Below are 20613 nucleotides of genomic sequence, written 5' to 3' on the forward strand. Positions count from 1 at the left end.
GTATTTGTTTGATCAGAAAGAGCTGAATATGAGACAGAGAAGATGGTTAGAGTTTCTGAAGGATTATGACTTTGGTTTCAATTACCATCCGGGTAAAGCAAACGTGGTGGCGGATGCATTGAGTCGGAAATCATTGCATATGTCTATGTTAATGGTTAAGGAATTGGATTTAATTGAGCAGTTTAGAGATTTGAGTTTGGTGTGTGAAAGTACTCACAATAGTGTTAAACTGGGAATGTTGAAGTTAACGAGTAGTATTCTGGATGAGATCAGAGAGGGTCAGAAATCCGATATGCTTTTGGTTGATAAGATGACTTTAGTGAATCAAGGTCAAGGTGGTGAATTCAGAGTTGATGAGAATGGTATTTTAAAATTTGGTAGTCGGGTGTGTATTCCGAATGTGACCGAACTTAAGAAGAGTATTCTGGAGGAAGGACATCGTAGTGGCTTGAGTATTCATCCTGGAGCTACGAAGATGTATCATGATCTGAAGAAGTTATTTTGGTGGCCGGGAATGAAGAGAGAAATTGCGGGTTTTGTTTATTCCTGTTTGACTTGTCAGAAGTCGAAGATTGAGCATCAGAAGCCGTCTGGGCTAATGCAACCGTTGGCTATTCCAGAGTGGAAGTGGGATAGTATCAGTATGGATTTTGTTTCTGGGTTACCGAGGACGAGTAAGAATTTTGAAGCCATTTGGGTGATTGTTGACAGATTGACGAAGTCGGCCCATTTCATTCCGATCAGAATGGATTATCCGTTAGAGAGATTAGCCGAGTTGTATATTGAGAAGATTGTAAGTTTGCATGGTATTCCGTCGAGTATTGTTTCGGACAGAGATCCTAGATTTACATCGAAGTTCTGGGAAGGTTTGCAGAAGGCTTTGGGAACTAAGCTGAGGTTGAGTTCTGCATATCATCCGCAGACTGATGGTCAGACGGAGAGGACGATTCAGTCATTAGAGGATCTTTTGAGAGCTTGTGTTTTGGAAAAAGGAGGTGCTTGGGATTGTTACTTGCCTTTGATTGAGTTTACCTACAACAATAGTTTTCATTCGAGTATTGGTATGGCACCGTTTGAAGCTTTGTATGGTAGGAGATGTCGGACACCTTTATGTTGGTATGAGTCCGGTGAGAGTGCTGTGGTTGGACCGGAGATTGTTCAACAAACTACCGAAAAGATTAAGATGATTCAGGATAAGATGAGAATTGTTCAAAGTCGTCAGAAGAGTTATCATGATAAGAGGAGGAAGTCACTTGAGTTCCAAGAGGGAGATCATGTGTTTCTTCGTGTTACTCCGATAACTGGTGTTGGTCGAGCTTTGAAGTCGAAGAAGTTGACACCTCGATTTATTGGTCCTTATCAGATTTTGGAGAGGATAGGAGAGGTAGCCTATCGTATCGCTTTACCGCCGTCGCTTGCGAATTTGCATGAGGTTTTCCATGTGTCTCAGTTGAGGAGATACATTCATGATCCGTCGCATGTTGTCCAAATAGATGATGTACAGGTGAGAGATAACCTGACTGTTGAGACATCACCTATGAGGATTGAGGATCGAGAGCTGAAGCAGTTGCGGGGTAAAGAGATTGCCTTAGTGAAGGTAGCTTGGGGAGGACCAGCAGGTGGCAATGTGACTTGGGAACTCGAGAGTCAGATGAAGGAGTCTTATCCGGAGTTGTTCGCTTGAGGTATGTTTTCGAGGACGAAAACTCTTTTAGTGGGGGAGAGTTGTAACACCCCAATTAAAATAAGCTAATTATTTAATTTAAATTAATATTCTATTTATTAATTTAATTGAATAATTGGAAGTTTGGATTAATAATATTATTATTTTGGAATAATAATTATTGGGATTATTATTATTGGATTATTATTTTTATTATTGGAATAAAATTGGAAAGCAGTAAAAAGGTCCCATTTGGTAAAAAGGTTATTGTTTTTCACGTGAAAAGGGAAAAGAGACAGAACGTGGAAAAAGGGCAAAAAGAGAACCAGAGAACGAAGGTTGAAGGAAGGAGAAGCTTGGAGCTCAGAGGCTGCCGGATTAACTCAGGTAAAGGGGGTTTATCATCGGTTAAAGGGTATTATATGATAATATGTACTGGGTAGTAATAATCATTGTGTTACCTCTGATTGGATTGATGTATGCTGAAAATCTGTGAAATGTTGGGATGAACGAAAATTGAATGATAATCGATGAAATTCGTAAGAATTAGATGTAGTAAGGTTAGCGATTTGAGAAGTTGAATGTATCTGAGTTGTAATTGATAAAACGAACGAAAGTGTATGAAAAATTGGATTGTGGAAGTGTAGATCTGAGAATTCGTAGCAGAGAAACCATGACAGATCTGGAATTGTGGTCTCTGGTCATACGCGTATGGCACTAGGCAATACGCGTATGAGATGGGCTGGTACGCGTATGGCACTAGGCAATACGCGTATGGAATGGCTTGGAAGTGGGAGTTTTGGCGCTGGTACGCGCCATACGCGTGTGATACGCGTATCCCTGGACGTGGTACGCGTATGGTGTATGTCGTACGCGTATGAGGGAAAGAGATGAGGTTTTGAACGTATTTTGGTCTCTGGTGGTACGCGTATGGGAATGTGATACGCGTAGCATACGCGTATGGGCATGGGCGTTACGCGTATGGACTTTGGTCAGGTGTGGGCAATACGCGTATGGCGTGGGCAATACGCGTATGGGCAGAATGGAGATTTTTCTGTGTTGTGGTTGTGCAGTTTTGACTGTTTAGACTGAGTGATGTGACTTAGCTGATGTATGATGTAGCAGGGATCATTTCCCGTTGTTTTGAGTAGTATAGGTATTAGTAGAGGGTGCTAATACTGTGTTTTGATTTTGTGGCATGACATGATATGCTGTTGTGATAAAATGTGTTAATGATGTGTGATGCTATACATGATGATGTGAATGTATACATGTGTGAATAGACTGTATTATGGCTTAGAGTGTGAGCATGTGTCTATTCCTGATTATTGTTGATGTTGCATTGCTAGGTGATTAGCATGCATGTTGTGGCCCATTTGGGGTGGTAGCTAATTCCCATGGTGAGGAATTAGTGAGTATATCATTTGATTGTTGTTGTTGATGTTTGCATGCTAGGTGATTAGCGTGCATTTCATGGCCCATTTGGGGTGGTAGCTAATTCCCATGGTGAGGAATTAGTGAGTGAGTCACTATGTCTCAAATGAGTGGGACTAGTGAGCTTGGTAGCCGTGCCTGGGTTTGGACGGTGAGGTTGAACTATATGTTCACAAATAGTCGGTACCGCATGCATGGAGTCTCATTGCATAATATATGTATGGCGTGTAATATGAATGGATGTATTCCAATATTACACGTGTGTTTGTGTTGGTATTGTTGTGTGGCCATTGAGTATGGTTTGAGATTATACATATGCTATATGTTACTGTTAAGTATGATGTTGAGTTGATACTGCTGTTATTGAGTATGTGGTCTGGTTAGGGTGATATGATGCGTTATTTACTTAACATTACATAATGTTGTATAATGCTCGTTATATTGATTGAAGAACTCACCCTTACACTTATTTTTCAGGTGACGAGAAATGAGTTGAGTAGAAGCTAATTATTGGAGTCTAGTGTAGTCTCCGTAGTGGGTCGTGCTCTGATAGATGTAACATCGGGATGGGTTGTCCTAACTTGTTTTGAATATTTTATTATTGGCTGAGAACCATTTTCCATGTAATGTTTTACATGATTGATGAAATTATATCCGCTGTGTTTTATGCAATTGTTTAAGTTTTAAATAAATAAAAGAGCATGACCTCTATATTGTTGAACGGTGTGAATATTTTGTGTGACACCCTTAAAGGGCATAATTACTCTGATGTTGTATTTTGATATTTAATTAAATTATTGGGGTATTTAGAAGGGTGTTACATTAAGCATCCCGTAGTTGATCGTAGTGTAACCGATCATGCACAAGTCCTTAAGGCCAGATAAGGACAAAACTGACTGAAATCAATCCTCACCCGGATGAGGCAACACAAAAATCTTCCTCCCATGGTTAACAAACTTCTGTGGATCATGTTCCTATAATTTGTCAGAAATAATCAATTTCAAAAATTAAAATTAACGTAAAAATAAATAAAGAATCCAACTAATGCTACCTCTCCATCCCAAATATGTCTGGAAGTATGGTCTAGATACAGATAAAGTAATGATAAATCAATTGAACCACCTCCAAAATCCTATGGCTCAGCATCCGCAACAGCTTCACCTTTCGGAGGTGGCACTGGATCAACATGTGCAATAGTAGGAGGTGAGAGTGGATCAGAAGTAGGTGGTGGGAGTGGATCATCAATAGGTGGTGGGAGTGGAACAACAACATCTACAATAGGAGGTGGCAATAAAAGAACACAGAGAAATTTTCGGAGATGCATCGCCGGTTTCTGGGAGATCATTGAAAAATTACAGAGGTGCATCTTTGGTTCATGGGAAACTAAAATGCTGAAAAATTTCGGAGATGCATCTCTAGAATTTTCTACAACTCAGAGGTCGCGACAATGGCGTAATGTATCATAATGAAGCTCAAAACAAATGATTTTGATAATCAATTTTAGCCAACAAACAACGAATACACTATAGCTAAACTATTTTAAATGTGATTTTTACTCATTTACACCAAAACTCAAATATTTATCGAAAACTCGAAAAATTTATAAGAAATTGATGTTTTTGATGAAGTTGGATGATGTTACAAATGAAGATTGATGTTCTACTGAGCCTTGTTAAATGAAACTTGATTTGGTGTAAAGAAATTTGAGAGAAATTTTTTAAGTTGAGTTTGGGTTGATATTGTGAAATGAGGAAGGGGAAAAGTCTGACGCGACTTAACCTCCAAATTATTTCGGAGATGCATTTCTATAATATTTTAATGTTAATTTGCCTTTTGATGCGTCCGAAGAGGTATCTCTGAAAATTGGAAACATTTTTAGAATTACGTATGGTGCATAAGAAGCATATGCGGTGCATTGAGAAACCCCTTACTAAATATGGCCAATGGTCATTGTCAAATTGTGATTTTATAATGTTACAATGGTACATAATTGTTGTTATGTTTGTCCAAGACAAGACTACGTACTTTTGAATTTGCTCTTTAATGTTATGGTGTTTTAATTAACTTATAAACTTAATTGTAATTTTAATCTTTATTTTCTTTTTCTTTTCAATTTTGATTCTTCCCTTTTAAAATAAATTTTTAATCATTTTTAAAATTTTATCAGAATTTTAGTCTCCCTCTAAATTTTAAACTAAATTTTAATAACGTGTCACTATATGATGTTAGTGTCATATCCAAATATTTTTATTAAGAGATTAATTGTTATGCAATGTCGATATAAAAGATTTTATACTGTCAATTCATTACAATCATCCGTCTGTATTACTTTTTAAATGGTTAAGATAAAAATCAAATATTTTAAATAAATCAATAGTTCTGATTAATTGACAGTATAAAAAATCTTTACTCTAGTGTATATCAATTAAATTATTTTATTTATTATTATTATTTATTAAAAATTAAAAAAAAATTGTACTAGAAACCATAATAGTTTAATCCCTCATCCTTTTATTTTTGTCAAAATGTTTGTTCCAATTTAATCCCACAACTTTCTCTTTTTTCTGATATCAATCTTCAATCTACACTTTATTTGAGTTTATATTGTAATATTAAAATAAATATAAATAATTCTTATTCTTTCAACCTTATTATTTCTTGGGTTTCAAATCTACTATCATAAATTCTTGAATTCTTTATCTTCCCATCTAAAAAGTTAAACCCAACAAAATAGAGTATCTAGTTACGCCACAATCGCTCTTGTAGCTCCATTCTCCCCCTCCTTTCCAATTGGTAATAGATGATGTTTCTTTTCATCCCTTCTAAATGGATAACATTCTTATTTTAATTTTAGAGATTAAATCCTGATAATGAATTTATGAAACAAATTTCATGTTGACACCTACATCATAGTAATCACCGACTAGATCTACGCCACTTGATTTGCTGTTTTGAAGACCAGAATGAGATCTCCACAAAACTCTTTATTTATGATGAAGATAACGAGATCTATGATCAAAGAACATAATGCTCTAAGTAAGAGCTTCACCATAGTCATTGCCAACAAAGACAAAAGGAAGGAAAAACAAAGAAAGCATAAAAATGAGTTGTGTTAACTTTTCCATCGGTCAAATACTTTTTCTTTTCATTTTGTAATTTAACCATATCAAGAGGGGGTGTTAGAGAAGAAGGAGAAAGTGTTATTGAGTTTTGATGGTGGTGGTATTAGGAAATGTTAGAGAAGAAAAAAAGGATTTTTTAAAGAGATAGTAAAGTGAGTCTCAAAAAAACAAAATTTGTATTGAAGATTGAAAAACCCAAAAAAACATGAATGAAAGAAAGTATAGGGAGGAATGACGTACCTCAAGACGAAAGATAAAGAAGAAATAATGTTGGACTTGATTATCTTTTAGTACAAAGAAGAAGAAAGACAGCATCTATGAAAGAAGAAGAAAGACAAGTTTGTTGAATATGAAAGAGAGATGTTATGGTTTTATGTTTTGAGTAAGACAACTATTTTTTCTTGAAACTTGATAACTTCCCTTTTATATATGGAAAACTTATCACCACGTTTGATAAAGAAAACCATGATAAAATGTCAGTACTATTCGTAACGGTTTTTGATACTACCTGTGGTGATAGGTATTTTAATTTTATTATATTTATAAGAGTATATGGACAAACCCTTTTTGTAAAGAAAAAATAAATAAAAAATTTGTTGGTGTTGGGATTTGAAACATATAACATTTCATCTATCATCACGGTTGTTATTATGAACCGTGATAAAATGTATTTTAACAAAATAAAAATAAATTCAGACGCGTTAAAATGAGTTATTACTATGCTTGCTTAAACACTCGTAGTAATATGGTGTTACAAAAGGTGTATATTTTGTAGTAGAGACATAACTTAACATAACATGAAAATAACATGACCATAACTTAACCATTGATAGATGATTCAAGATGTTTTATAATTTTTAGGATAACGTCGGTAGATCTTGCAACCGTCACATCCACCTCAATTAAACCCTTTGTTGCGTAACTGTGAAATGTGTTCCACATAACTCTTAGATCTTCATCTTTCTTTAGTTCTAATTTACTGAACTTATTTTTCCCTTCATTATTAATCGATTATGAGCACTACTCAATATTAACCACTATTCAGTTGTATGGATAGTGCAAAATATTATCTAATTTGAATTTCAAAACATGAATAAAAACTGTCTTTTGTGATCTTAAATTCAATAGGAAGACTCACTTCATCGATTGCTAATAAAGTTTAAGCATGTTGATCTATTGGTAATAAAGTTTAAGCATCAATATGATAATAGTATATGAATATTTAGTTGTTGTTCATGGTTTTACAATACCTGTAATGTGTGTACATGGGCTAATTACCAAAAATATAAAGCAAGACAAAATAATAAATTAACAGATGTTCTTAATGCTTATTGATTTTGAATATATTAATTAAAAAAATTGTACTTAACTGAATTTAAGAATTATAAAAAAAATAGTATTACAATTAAACCAATATGATTCATGTGTTAAGAGGTTATGGATAGGAAAATCTTATTTAATTTAATTAGATTACTTCACTCAAAGAGTGAGAGGTCATGTGAATTTCATAATGCATTCATAAGTGATTCATATGTTAATAGATGATTGCACAAGAAAAATGTGAATTTCATAATGCATTGATAAGTGATTCATATGTTAATAGATGATTGCACAAAAAAATCTTATTTTATTTAATTAGATTACTTCGTTCAAAGAGTGAAATGAAATATTATTTTATTTAATATAATTTTCCATATGCATTTTGAAAACGTCATTTGGTTTTGAGAATGCATATGCAAAATTATATACAAATGTGAGACCCAATTCATATGTCAACTGCCACCCACATTCAATAGCATTAAGCAATGTTGTTTAAACGATTCCAAACTAAGCGATCAACATTTTACTCCTTTTTTTTACAGCATCTATTTAGAAAAGGATGATAACCTTGCGCTTTTTTGCATATATTTTCTCTTCAAAACATTATACGTATATTTATAAAGATTCTAAGCAAGTCTATCACATGTAAAACCTTAAATATTGTCATATTGTTGGGTCAAATACAACAACATAAGTGTTCTAATTAAATTGAAAAGTTTAACTTAGTAACCTAATTATGTATCGCGTACTAAACTTCTTAGCCGCCTTATCATTGAGTGAGAGTCGCACAGCTTAGAAGTTGTGGTCTAACTAAATGATTCGTATAACTGCAAATATTATTCTTCTGATCGCTAGTCTTGCTTGAGGACTCGATAGAAGTCCTATCCCAAAGATAGAACACCTCACCTGAGGGATTTGTTGTCTCATCATCTAGGTCAAACGACGCCTAAAGGGTATTGAACCTCAAAGCCCACTAAATTCATGTTCGAGGAAACTACGACGAGTTAAACCGTATTGTGATTAAAGAAAAAGAGAAGATATGGATTCTCAGGATACTCTTCAATATTTTTGTCTTCTTCCTCCATTGATTAGAATTTTTTATGACTCTTCCTTCCTCATTTGATCAGAACCTTAGCTCTGATACCCGTTGTTAGAAAAATAATATAAAAATGAATTTCTACATACGCGGAAGCATACCCACAAAAAAGAAAAGGAAGAAAAAATTCAAACAAAAACTCATAAAATCATAATTCAACTTCAAATATTTACAAAACAAAATTACAAACTCTCATTAAATTGCAAATTTTAAGGAGAAAATTGCAAACCCCCCAAACTGCAATTTTTAAACGGAAAAATTGCAAAATCTCTCTCAGTTACTATAATTTTTGAACGGAAAAATTGCAAACCCTCTCTTAATTACAATTTTTGAACGTAAAAATTGCAAACCCTATCAACAAACTAATTTTGAACGGAAAAATAAAAAACTTTCTCAACAAATTATTTTTAATAGAAAAATAGAAAATATTCTCTAGACACACAGCTACCCAAATCTTAAATATACCCCAAAAAAATTATATTTTATTATTGTATATAAAATTTAAACTAATTATATCAATTTATATTAATACTATAATTTTATTTTATTTATCCTATTCGAGATGATATTTGAATGAATATATTATTTGACCCAAGACAAAGATAGATTTGTCCGATCCAAAAAAAATACTATTGAAGCTTGAATCAATGTATGAGGCTCTATTTTAGAATGGACACAAAGAATGAGATGATATTTGAGACTGAATACCCTGAACCAAGGATAAGGATGTATGCCCTAAGCCATTCTAAAAACCTTGAATCTGTGCTGTCTTTCATCTTTCAACCTGAGATACAAGTGATATCATATGCATGTCGAAGTATCTTACGGTGTCGCAAAAATTTAACTTTATCTTTCCACTTCTATGTAATTTTGAATAAAAATGAGGAAAAATGGAATTCCTTAAACAAATGCAAAATATAGTAGTTTACCGTCATTCCTCATGATTAAGGATCCAAATTATAGGAATCTTTGATAGCTAACTTAAGATTTCGCAAATTATATTCAAGTATGTAAATGATAAATACGTTACGAAATTAAGCATATTTGATAAATTGTTTTATGATTCAAACAAATTAGAGTCATTTGTACTTTATTTAGATGAAAAATGTTAGATTGGTTTTCTATTTTTGTGTTTTAGAGTATGAGAATTGCAAACAGATGGAGTGGAGAAGGACAAGAGCATGGTCATTGTATGTACATATGATTCTAGGTCAAAAAATTTCAATTCCGGGGTGATGTATTAATTTATAAATTATTAATGTAATATATGTAATTTAATTTTTTAAGAAAAATTACATAATTTTTTTAATCTTTTATTTGTGTAATTTTCTAAATTTTACTATTAATTAAATTATCTATCTATTTTAATATATAAGTAATTAATATATATGAATAATTATCTGTGATATTTGATGATGATATATTAATCTTAGAATATAAATTTTACTATTAATAAAATTATCTATATATTTTAATATACAAGTAATTAATGTCATATGAATAATTATCTGTGATATTTGATGATAATATGTTAATCTTAGAATACAAATATAAAAATAAAATTTGTTTTTAAAAGTTTTAGTAAAATTTTGATTTGAAATTAAACACAATCAATAGATTATATTTTAACCACATATTTTAATTAAAAAAAAATTAAAAAAAAATTAATATCTGAATATATTAAATGTCAAAATTGACAATTTAGACAACTCTTAAAATATGTAGAAAATAATATCTGAATATATATATTTATTTTTTTATAAATGTGTCAAAATGGACAATTCAGAAAATTCTTGAAATACGTAGTGGATTATGAATTTACCAAACTTATTTTATAATTCATCTCTATTTAACATATAATTTTGAGTTTTTCTTAATCCACTCCATAAGTTGAGTTATTTTCTATGGACATTTTAAAGTTGACATGTTTATTCAATTAAACTTGAACTGCTCCCAAATGACACATTCTTACCATGTTTGGGCAATAGATTAATTCATTCAAGGTCGAGCTTTTACATGAATATGTACCACACGATCCTTTAATAGAACCATATCTTCGAGGATGCGGTTTTGGTAATCTACTCAACATAGTCTCATAATCAGTTAACTACAAATTTATTCTTGCTTTGTTAAACAGATGGACACCAGAGACCCACATGTTTCACCTTTATTTCGGTGAGTGTACCGTCACACTTGAGAACGTCTGCATGTTGTTAGGTCTACCACTTGATGGTAGGGCTGTAAATGGTAGAGTTAACCAAGATAACTCTATATGTGAGGAATTGTTGGGTGCCCCTTTGTGTGAAGACACAACTACGAGACAAACTTCGGGTCAACCTAGGGGTCAAGGTATTAATTTAAAATATCTTAAACAATATTATTCAAGTATAACAATAAACTAAGAATCTATTGAGTATGAAAAGATAATTAAAGTTCAATGTTATATTATGATTCTATTTGGTAATTTTTTATTTCCTGAAAGTATTGGTAATACGGTAAATATTTTGTATTTGTCGTTGTTACGAAACATAAATAAAATAGGAACATATAATTGGGGGTTCAGCTGTTGTGTCCTATCTATATAGTTCGTTGTGTAAAAATGCTAAAAAAAAATACTTGTACGTTTTATTCTTGCGCCTATTTGCTACAAGCATGAGGTTGGTCAAGACTGCCGCCACTCGCCCCAGTTACCGAGAAGCCATTCACATTCCCCTATGCAACAAAGTAAGTTTATATTAAATCATCTAATTTATTAGACTTTATACTACAACTAATTGTAACTAATATATTTATAATCTTTTTGATCTAGGTGGTCAGTTAAGGGGATAAACTACAACACGTGTCCCAAACACGCTGTAGTAGTCTATCACAATCTTTTAGACCACATTGGATCAGATGATGTATTACTACTAAACAACTCTACTTTTGATTTTAAAAATTATCCAATTACATATCCTCTAATCATGTCAAAGTGTTATACAATTTATCTGGAGCCCATATTTGGGTCGTGATCACCAGGTTAACCATGATGATGTTGTAGTTTGGACAACAAAGACACCAATCATCCGACTCACTATTGTGGAGATGCATCAGGCTGACCATGTAAAGCTGTAGTTCGGCATGAAACAACAAATTCCAGATCCTCCGACATGTTTGGGAAATTGGTGTCAACAAATAGTCGATGACCAATGAGATTATTCTAATTGGAGAGACTTCACAAAAGAGATGTGTTGTCTTTGGAGGAATCGACGACAACACATCTTAAATGAATCAATATTATATGGCATGGTTTATGTCGGTTACGACACCACAATTTGTGTCTGAGCCAAGATATTTGATTGATCCATGCCAATGAGCTTCGTCATCAAACATCCAACAACAAATCTCCGCCTAAGAATAATGTCAACCCACCCAAACCCAACGACCCACCTCACATCGTCACCCTACCATATACATCCAACCATCAAACACCATCGATGCAACCAATTCATACCACACACCCAAACTCAAAACAAATAATCAAACCCTAACCACCAACAACCATACGCAACCACCACATCTGTCTATAGCCTGAATAATTCATACGATTCAATCTCATCCCATCATAGCCCTTACTTATGAACACCCAAACATCCCAACACCGAACCATTTTTTTACTTTATTACACCATATGAACCATTGTTTCATTTCCAAAATGATACAATGTCACAATTCAGACAACCATACCGTCCACAAACCATCCAACCACAATGACCCAACTACGACAACATGGACACCGAACTCAATTACGGAAGCGCTGTTGGCGGCAACACCCCTAGCAATTGGGGAGAAATGATGACAAATCTATCAAATATCGTTGGACATTCCACCGGACCTTCACACCAGCCACCATTGCATCATGTCAGCACTCAAAGACCCCAAACATCTAAGGAAAATCGTGGGAGACCTCGAAGGCAGGTTAACGCACCTGGATGTGGAACACGATGACGTTTCAATCGAGCGGGTCATTGATTTTCTTGTCAATTGTTATGTATTTTAACTTTATATTATAATATTAATAGTTATTATTTTATTTACGTATTTAATTTAACTATTTATAAGTATAAAATATAAAATTAAAAAAAATTAACATAGAGCATGTGCCACATGCATTGACGCTTACACATGATGTAGTGTATGCAAACGTCAATGCAATTGACTTTATTGCATGCATGCGCCTGGGTCATTAACGCCTTTGTGAAATGAGAAATTGGATGCGTTAGTCCAACTGACACATACTTCATGGAATGTAGTTATTTTCGTAAATATTTTAAAATATAGATTATTTTGGAATTTTAATTAAAAAATATGTTTAATTTAAAAAATAAATATAAATTAAGTATCCTCCCAATTTCTCATAAAAAATATTTTATTTGAATAATTTAACGTGTAATTCTTAAAGAAATAGTTATATTCAGTGATTTCAATAATAAAATTAATATTATTTATTATTAATTGTAATTAATAAAGTAATTGAATAAAAAAATATATAATATAATTGTAAAAAAGAAAAATAAATATTGCATTGATTAACAATTAGTACTATTTTAAAACAGATCAAGAAAAATGCGAATTAGACTTTTTTTTATTTTTTTTATTTTTAGTATTGACTCTTATGTTGAAATTATATAAATATGTGCAGCTAGATCATCATATCCTCTTAGCATCGCCTCCATCTAATCATAGTAACTTTCTCCAACTGAATTTAACTAGATCTACTTATATTATATCACCGGCAACTATTTGACTTAAAAATCACATACAAGTTGCAAATGCACCAATTAATAATTTGAGTACAACTACACTCCCTCCCAAATTCAACTATCTCTAAAGTTTTCAAGTCAAACCAAAAACCTTCTAATTTCATCTTCCTCTAAATCCAAAACATGATCTAACAAAACAATCTCAACCATGTCAACCCAACAAGATCAAACCAAAAACCCATTCATATCAATCCTAACCCAACCAATACAATGGCTAACAATGCTAACCCATCATCTCAACCCATCTTTCATAGCAGGAATTTTCCTAATATACGGCATAGGCCAAGGCTTCTCCGGTTCATTCTTCAAACTCGTTTCAGATTATTACTGGAAAGACATTCAAAAAATACAACCTTCAACTGTTCAACTCTACGTTGGTATTTACTTCATACCATGGATTCTCAAACCCATTTGGGGGATTCTCACCGACGCTTTTCCGTTACTGGGTTACCGTCGCCGCCCTTATTTTATCCTCGCCGGAGTTGTTGGATTGGTGTCGGCTTCTGTGGTTGCGGTGAAAGGAAACCTTGCTCCTGTGGCGGCGTTGATGTGTTTTCTTGGTGTTTCTGCTAGTCTTGCTATTGCGGATGTTACTATTGATGCTTGTATTGCAAGGAATAGTATTGAGGTTCCGGGTTTGGCTCCTGATTTGCAGAGTTTGTGTGGCTTTTGTTCGGGCTCTGGTGCTCTTATTGGGTATCTTGTTAGTGGATTCTTTGTTCATCATCTTGGTCCACAGGTTTGGAAAAGTGTTTTCTTTTGTTCTTATACTTCGTTTTCACCAACTGTTTGTAAAAATGTCTGAATGGGATTTTTTTGTTGTTACTTTAGGGGTCACTTGGTCTTATGGCAATTTTTCCTGCTTTGACAATTGTACTGGGTTTTGTGATCTATGAAAAGAGAGCCATTGGCTTGCATACTGAAAAGAAGCAGGTTAGGAGATTTTCATGATCCTATTTGCACAAAGTCAAATCAGTTACATGAATCAACTTGTATCATAAAGTTTTGTCATAACTTTTTTCCCCTATTAAACTTAGTAAATGCTAAATTAGCTTGATGATCCAACTAAACACGCTAGATTTTGCAGGGAGCGATGGAGAATGCGGGAATGACAATTAGAAGCATGTACAAAACAATAAAGTATCCTCAAGCGTGGAAGCCTTCTCTTTACATGTTCCTTTCCCTTTCTCTTAATGTAACCACTCATGAAGGTCACTTTTACTGGTATACTGATTCAAAAGCCGGTCCTGCATTCTCTCAGGTACCTCCCATGTTTTGGAAAATTGATTCTATACGATCAGTAGTCACTGCAGTTAAGATGTCAACTATTGATGTATATCAAACGGTTGGGGTCGATTTACCAAACTTAGAATTTGTATTCAATTGCTTAGATTAGCTAACTGCAGTGACTATGGATTTTTTACTTTGGGCAATCCCGATCCCATATTCTGTTTGCAGATCACGGAGGCCTTGTTTGGATTAGCTTATTTGAACTTGCATGTTACCATAAGCACTTGCGGAGACTGTTAGAGAGAATTTATGGAAAATGCTTATGGCATGTCTATAATTTGTTTTCAGTTTATTTCTATAAACTCTCAAATAACTTATCAAAGTGTTTAATTAAGTTGTATATCCAAAATGAAACTTAAGAAGTGACAAATTTTTTCAAAACCATTTTTTTTTCTAATTTAGTTTTGGTCCCTTGTTTTTTCTTATGCAGGAGTTTGTTGGAGTAATCTATGCAATTGGAGCAGTGGCTTCAATAATAGGTGTTCTAATCTACCACAAGTATCTAAAAAACTACACATTTAGAAACCTAGTATTCTATGCACAACTCCTATACGCAATATCAGGCGTATTGGACTTAATCTTTGTTCTCCGTTGGAATTTGAAAATTGGAATCCCTGACTACTTTTTTGTTGTCATTGAAGAAACCGCTGTTAGAATCACAGGCAAAATAAGGTGGATGCCAATGATGGTACTGAGTGCAAAACTATGTCCTCTAGGAATTGAAGGAACATTTTTCGCTCTTTTAATGTGTATTGATAGTGTTGGTGCACTTATATCCAAATGGGGTGGAGGGTTACTTCTACGCGTCCTTCATATTACCAGAAGTGATTTTAACAACCTATGGTTGGCTGTTCTTATAAGGGACATTCTTAGATTTGTTACACTTGTTTTGGTTTTTCTTGTTCCTAATGTAGGACCTTATGAAGGATTGCTTCCTTCTGATGGTTGTGAAATGGATAAAAGAGATGGTAATGTTGATGAAGAGACCTTGGAGCTTGTTCCCATCAACGCCAAAATTGAAGTTTAGAGAAGTTTTGTCATGTAACTAATGTTAACCACTATATGCATTTAGTTACATGCATATACATGGATTTTTGTATAAGAACATTCTTGTATAGATTATATTGATTAATTACACGAATGGTATACACAAAAATAATTTGTTTTAGATTTACTTTTTAAATACATACAATTTACAAGTTTCTGGTTGTGCTTATTCTTTCAAATTTCCTCCAGAAATTGGAATAGTTCGATAATCCTTTATTTTTTTTAAAAGAATGTTGAATGTATAAAGTTTTCATAGTATTTTTCTTGGTGAGTTTTTTTTTTTAAAAATTTTAATTCTTAAATCTTTTTTTATTGAAGTTCCTATATATTACTTTTTTTTTAGATGTCAGTCTATGTCCTCAAAAATCTGTTAAAAAAAAGTCTCTGACTAATGGTGCTGATTTGATTTTTATTTTTGTAATTTTTATGTTGTTACATGTGGAAATGCAACATGATGGTTATTAAAAGAAGAGATGAAATCTAAAATTGATTTCATTTTGTAACTCTCTCTCCTTCCCTCTCTCAAATTGAAATTGCAGGGACCTAGCGTTTACTCTATGGAATTTACCAATAGGAAAAACCCAAACTTTTAAAACTTGTTTGACGTCTAACAAACCAAATCTTCTGGCCATTTGTTTCGTTAAAGATGATGATGTGGACCTACTAGAGATAACAATTATACTGGTATCCAATTGACACCAACAAAAATTACACCCAACAAATAGGATAAAAACTCGTATAACAAATACGGATGCGAACACTAATAATTACTCATTAAAATATGTTGGTATGAATATGTTACAGGTAGTTAAATATTTATCCTATTCCATACCCGCACAATATATATTTTTATATATATTAATTTATATCATCATATAAAAAATGTGTATGTCTATCTCTTTAAAAAAATACATCACAATTAAACTATTACACATTTTAATATAAGTATTCTTTTATTTCATAATTCAATAATAAAAATTTTGATTTTGATTTTTTTGTAAATTTTGTTACAATTTTAAAATGATATGATATTTTTCTATTGATAACTTTATTTTAACTAGAAATGCAGATAACGGGTATGAGTAAGGGTACTTTTGTACTCATAAGATACAGGTATAAAGGTCGGTGCCCGGACGGATATGGACTCGGGTTCGAAGATTTTTTCAAACTGCAGTATTGGAATGAGTACTACAGTACCTTATCTAAACTCTACCAATTTTCATCCCTATATGTGACAATATAATGTAATTGTAAATTCTCATGTCAACTCCCTTGCTAGGGTTTAATCTGATAAACCATGAATCTTGCATGCAAGAAGATGATCAGCGATAAAGAAGCACAAAAAATTCAAAGATCAAGAAATTACGAACTCTGTAACGTTTGAAGAGGAAGAAGATGTCGTTAGATCGGAAAAGGTCACTGGCTCTTACATAATGGTGTCTTACAAAAACATGGTTATTGGGTAGTCACTCAAGAAGATGCAGGAAGAGGAAATTGTAGAGGAATAAGATTGTCTAGAAGGTATGCTAGTGGAAGAAATAAAAGTCGGAGATTACTAGTGTCTAGAGTTCGTTCTATTAGCGAAATAAGAATGAAGAACTGCAGAACCTTGGAAGAAAGGTGTCATTATAAAGATAATGGGCAGGAGATTGGGCTTCAAAGTTTTGGAGACAAGGCTTAATCAGTTGTGGAAAAAAAAGGGCATTGAACATCGTTGATCTAGGGCAAGATTACTATCTTGTTACGTTTACGTGTGAAGAAGATTGACAAGTTTCACTCATGGAAGGCCTTGGCTTATTTACGACCACTATCTTTCAGTGCGGGAATGACATACAAACTTCTGTACTAACGCTTATGCTATTGACCATATTGCGGTATGGGTGAGAATCTCAGGCTTGCCCATTGAGTATTATGATCATAAGGTGTTAACATTCGTTGGAAACTGAATATGGAAGATGATTAAGGTGGACAAGACAATATTATCCAGAGATAGAGGGAAATACACTCGTATGCGAGTTCAAGTGAATTTGAAACAACCATTATTAGCCATGTTTTCCATTAAAGGAAAACACTATAAAGTGGAATATGAAGGCCTTCATCTCTTGTGTCTTGTATGTGGAATATTTTGGCATGAAACTTCTGGATGTGTAACCAAAGAGCAATGTGGAGTGGAGATAGGGAAAAGGACTCTAGGGGCGTACAAAGTAATGAAAAAAAGAAGATAGGCAACCAACAAGTCGATAAGGGACCTTGGATGGTGGTCCAAAAAACCAAGAGAACATGGAAATCCAAATGTATGAAGGTACAAGGAGGAAATCAGTTGAAGCAACGTGATAACATGAAAAGAGATAGCAGTAATAATGGCGTGATAGGGTCTAGATGCAAGCTACTACGAGAAGAAGATGAGCAAACTAATGAGCATGAACTGGAGGAGACCAACAGAAAGATACAACTTGATGTTCTCATAATAGGGGAGGTGCCAACGGGGAAAGAAAAAGTGGAGGTCAATATACACAAGGAACTGGAAAAAGTTAAAGAAAACATGCACGTGAATGAAATGTTGCAAGCAGATAAAAAGAAAGTCAACAAATATCCCCACATAAAACAGAGGCTCGTTATAGCTTCTAAAGGAGTGGTGAAGGATAAGCACAAAGCGGGAAGAACACATGGGAGCGTGAAGATTCAAATTGACAAGTTACTTAAGGATATTGAAAAGGGGCCAATGGGCAAAAGAATACAACGCAAAATTAGTTCGATTCTTGGCAAAATTGAATCGGGAAACACTATGCCAAACCAAAACATAGCCCAAGTCACTAAACCCTCATGGCCAATTGCCGCTACAGCCCACGAAGTTGATGTTAGGGTTACTTCAAAATTGGATGACTCTAGAATAGGGAAAGTTGAGCTTTTGGGTGTTAAGAGTTATCACATTGACATTGAGTATTTGAAGATACCTAGAGAGACATAAGACAATGATGATGAAGAGGAAGGTGATTTGGTTTTGGTAGAAGAAACGCCAGCGTAAAGTGTAACACCCCAAATTCGATTAATTAATTTAATTGAATTATTTGGAATTGTATTTGATTAATTGGTATTTTTAAATTATTGTTGTGTGATTATGGGGATAATTATCATTGGAATAGAGGTATAAAGAGAGTAAGAGTTTAGTTTATTTGCTTAGAAATTATTAGAATTTTAATTAATTATTATAATAAATAGTGTTTTATTTGAATTAATTAAATAATAGTAAATGATAGAATTAGGCCAATGTGGAGAATTTGGAGAAATAAAAGGGAGCAAGGAGTTAGGGAGTTGGGGCAATAATGTGAATTAAGAAAATTGAGAGTTAATGAGGTAATTGGGAAGAAGTGTGTAGAAAATCCTAAGTTATATTTGAAGGAAGAGAGTTTGAAGAGTTTTACATAAAACTGAATTTTGTGGAGAAAATAGGCAAAAGAAAAAAAAGAGAAAAAATTGGGAATTTGAAGAAGGAAGCCATATAAGTTACTTGACTCATCATCAATTTCTGGAAATCTAAGGTAAAGAGGGGGAAAGGACTACCAATTAGGTGTATTGTATTATGGATAGTGATGATGAGTTCTTAACCTCATTAAGGTTCTTAGGTTTTTCTTATTATGAATGGTTTATGATGAATTTCTAAAAGTTGTTGATGAACCTTGTGCTTATATGTGTTGCTATGATGAATCCATGATGAATTGAGTGAATTGCATGTTAGTCATAGATAAATGATGTATTATTGAGTTAGATGTTAAGAGATGATAAAAATCCACATGTTTTCATGTACAATGATGTATGGTATGTTTTGGGATTGTTAAAGGTCCAAACTTGGGGTTTAGGGTCTGATGAACGACTGAAAAATAAGAGTGATCGTACAAAATCGCGAGAATTTGGGGTTTTATGGGCACTACTACAGGCGACCGTAACAACCCTCTGGTTTTTGTACCAGAGGCATGCCCAAAGGTTTTTTTTGGCCTGGGGAGTGCTACAGGCGGTAGTAGTAGCTCCTTGGATTTTGTACCAAGTGAGATATTTTCGAGTGTAACTTGTGTTTCGTGATTCAGATTGAGGCACGTTTTAAAGCGTTGGAAAGCTAACGCGCAAAGATGTTACATGGTGATGCTTGGTGAACTGTTTAAATTCTAATTATGTACCTACTATGTCAATGTTTATGCTAACTTGTGTGATCGGTTAGCGAGTCGTTATGGTTATACGATGATGTATTGTTTTTTGGTAAAGTAACATGAATAATTACTTATGAATTTAAATTTGTTGAGTTACTGCTATTTGTTATTGTTTAGTGATGTTGTGACATGGATTGATGGTTAGGTATGATGAACGATGTGTTGCATAAATGGTGAGATGTGCATGAGGATCCTTTTGGTGAACCTTTTTGGTGATAATGCATGTTGTTGAGAGTCATGCATCATGGTGTACAAACTTCGGTCCAATCTTGGTGTGCTCTAGTCCGGCGGTGTGGATCGGGAGCGAATAGCTAATTCTAATGAAGAATTAGTGAAGCGTTACCTATTCTGATGGTAACAAATTTTGGTGTGCTCTGGTCCTATGGTGGGGATCGGGAGCGAGTAGCTGGTTTCAGGTGGGAGTCGATGAAGCATTAACTATGATGATGGTAAATATTTGGTGTGCTTTGGTCCTCTGGAGGGGATCGAGAGTAAGATGAACCAGAGTGTTCATGATTGGTATCGTGCGTATAATGAGTCAGTTGCGGAGTACATTTGTAAACATGATTGAATATGTAGTTGATTGTTCAAGATGCGTTGATTGGATGTGAAAATGTAAATGTAGTCATGAGATCGT

The 20613-nt window shown here is 33.7% G+C and overlaps 1 protein-coding gene across 2 annotated transcripts; it reads left to right on the top strand.

The window, feature by feature from the left end:
• Positions 1-13348: 13348 nt before the first annotated feature.
• Positions 13349-15945, top strand: LOC127098180 (probable folate-biopterin transporter 6). 2 transcript variants are annotated; one of them, XM_051036691.1, is made up of 5 exons: positions 13349-14176; positions 14269-14370; positions 14525-14698; positions 15158-15206; positions 15369-15945. In XM_051036691.1, exons 1-5 carry the CDS (start codon positions 13586-13588, stop codon positions 15752-15754), a joined length of 1302 nt encoding a protein of 433 aa, XP_050892648.1. In that variant the 5' UTR covers positions 13349-13585; the 3' UTR covers positions 15755-15945. The 2 variants fall into 2 exon arrangements, with proteins under 2 accessions (XP_050892648.1, XP_050892647.1); XM_051036690.1 differs by having other exon boundaries at positions 15158-15945.
• Positions 15946-20613: the final 4668 nt, after the last annotated feature.

This window comes from Lathyrus oleraceus, chromosome 6 (genome assembly GCF_024323335.1).
Source record: "Lathyrus oleraceus cultivar Zhongwan6 chromosome 6, CAAS_Psat_ZW6_1.0, whole genome shotgun sequence".
Taxonomy (NCBI): Eukaryota; Viridiplantae; Streptophyta; class Magnoliopsida; order Fabales; family Fabaceae; genus Lathyrus; species Lathyrus oleraceus.

Coding starts and splice junctions, on each gene's coding strand:
- LOC127098180 (XM_051036690.1), top strand. CDS start 13,586: ATGTCAACCCAACAAGATCAAACCAAAAACCCATTCATATCAATCCTA. Junction 14,177..14,268: donor TTCATCATCTTGGTCCACAG/GTTTGGAAAAGT, acceptor TTGTTACTTTAG/GGGTCACTTGGTCTTATGGC. Junction 14,699..15,157: donor CCGGTCCTGCATTCTCTCAG/GTACCTCCCATG, acceptor TTTCTTATGCAG/GAGTTTGTTGGAGTAATCTA.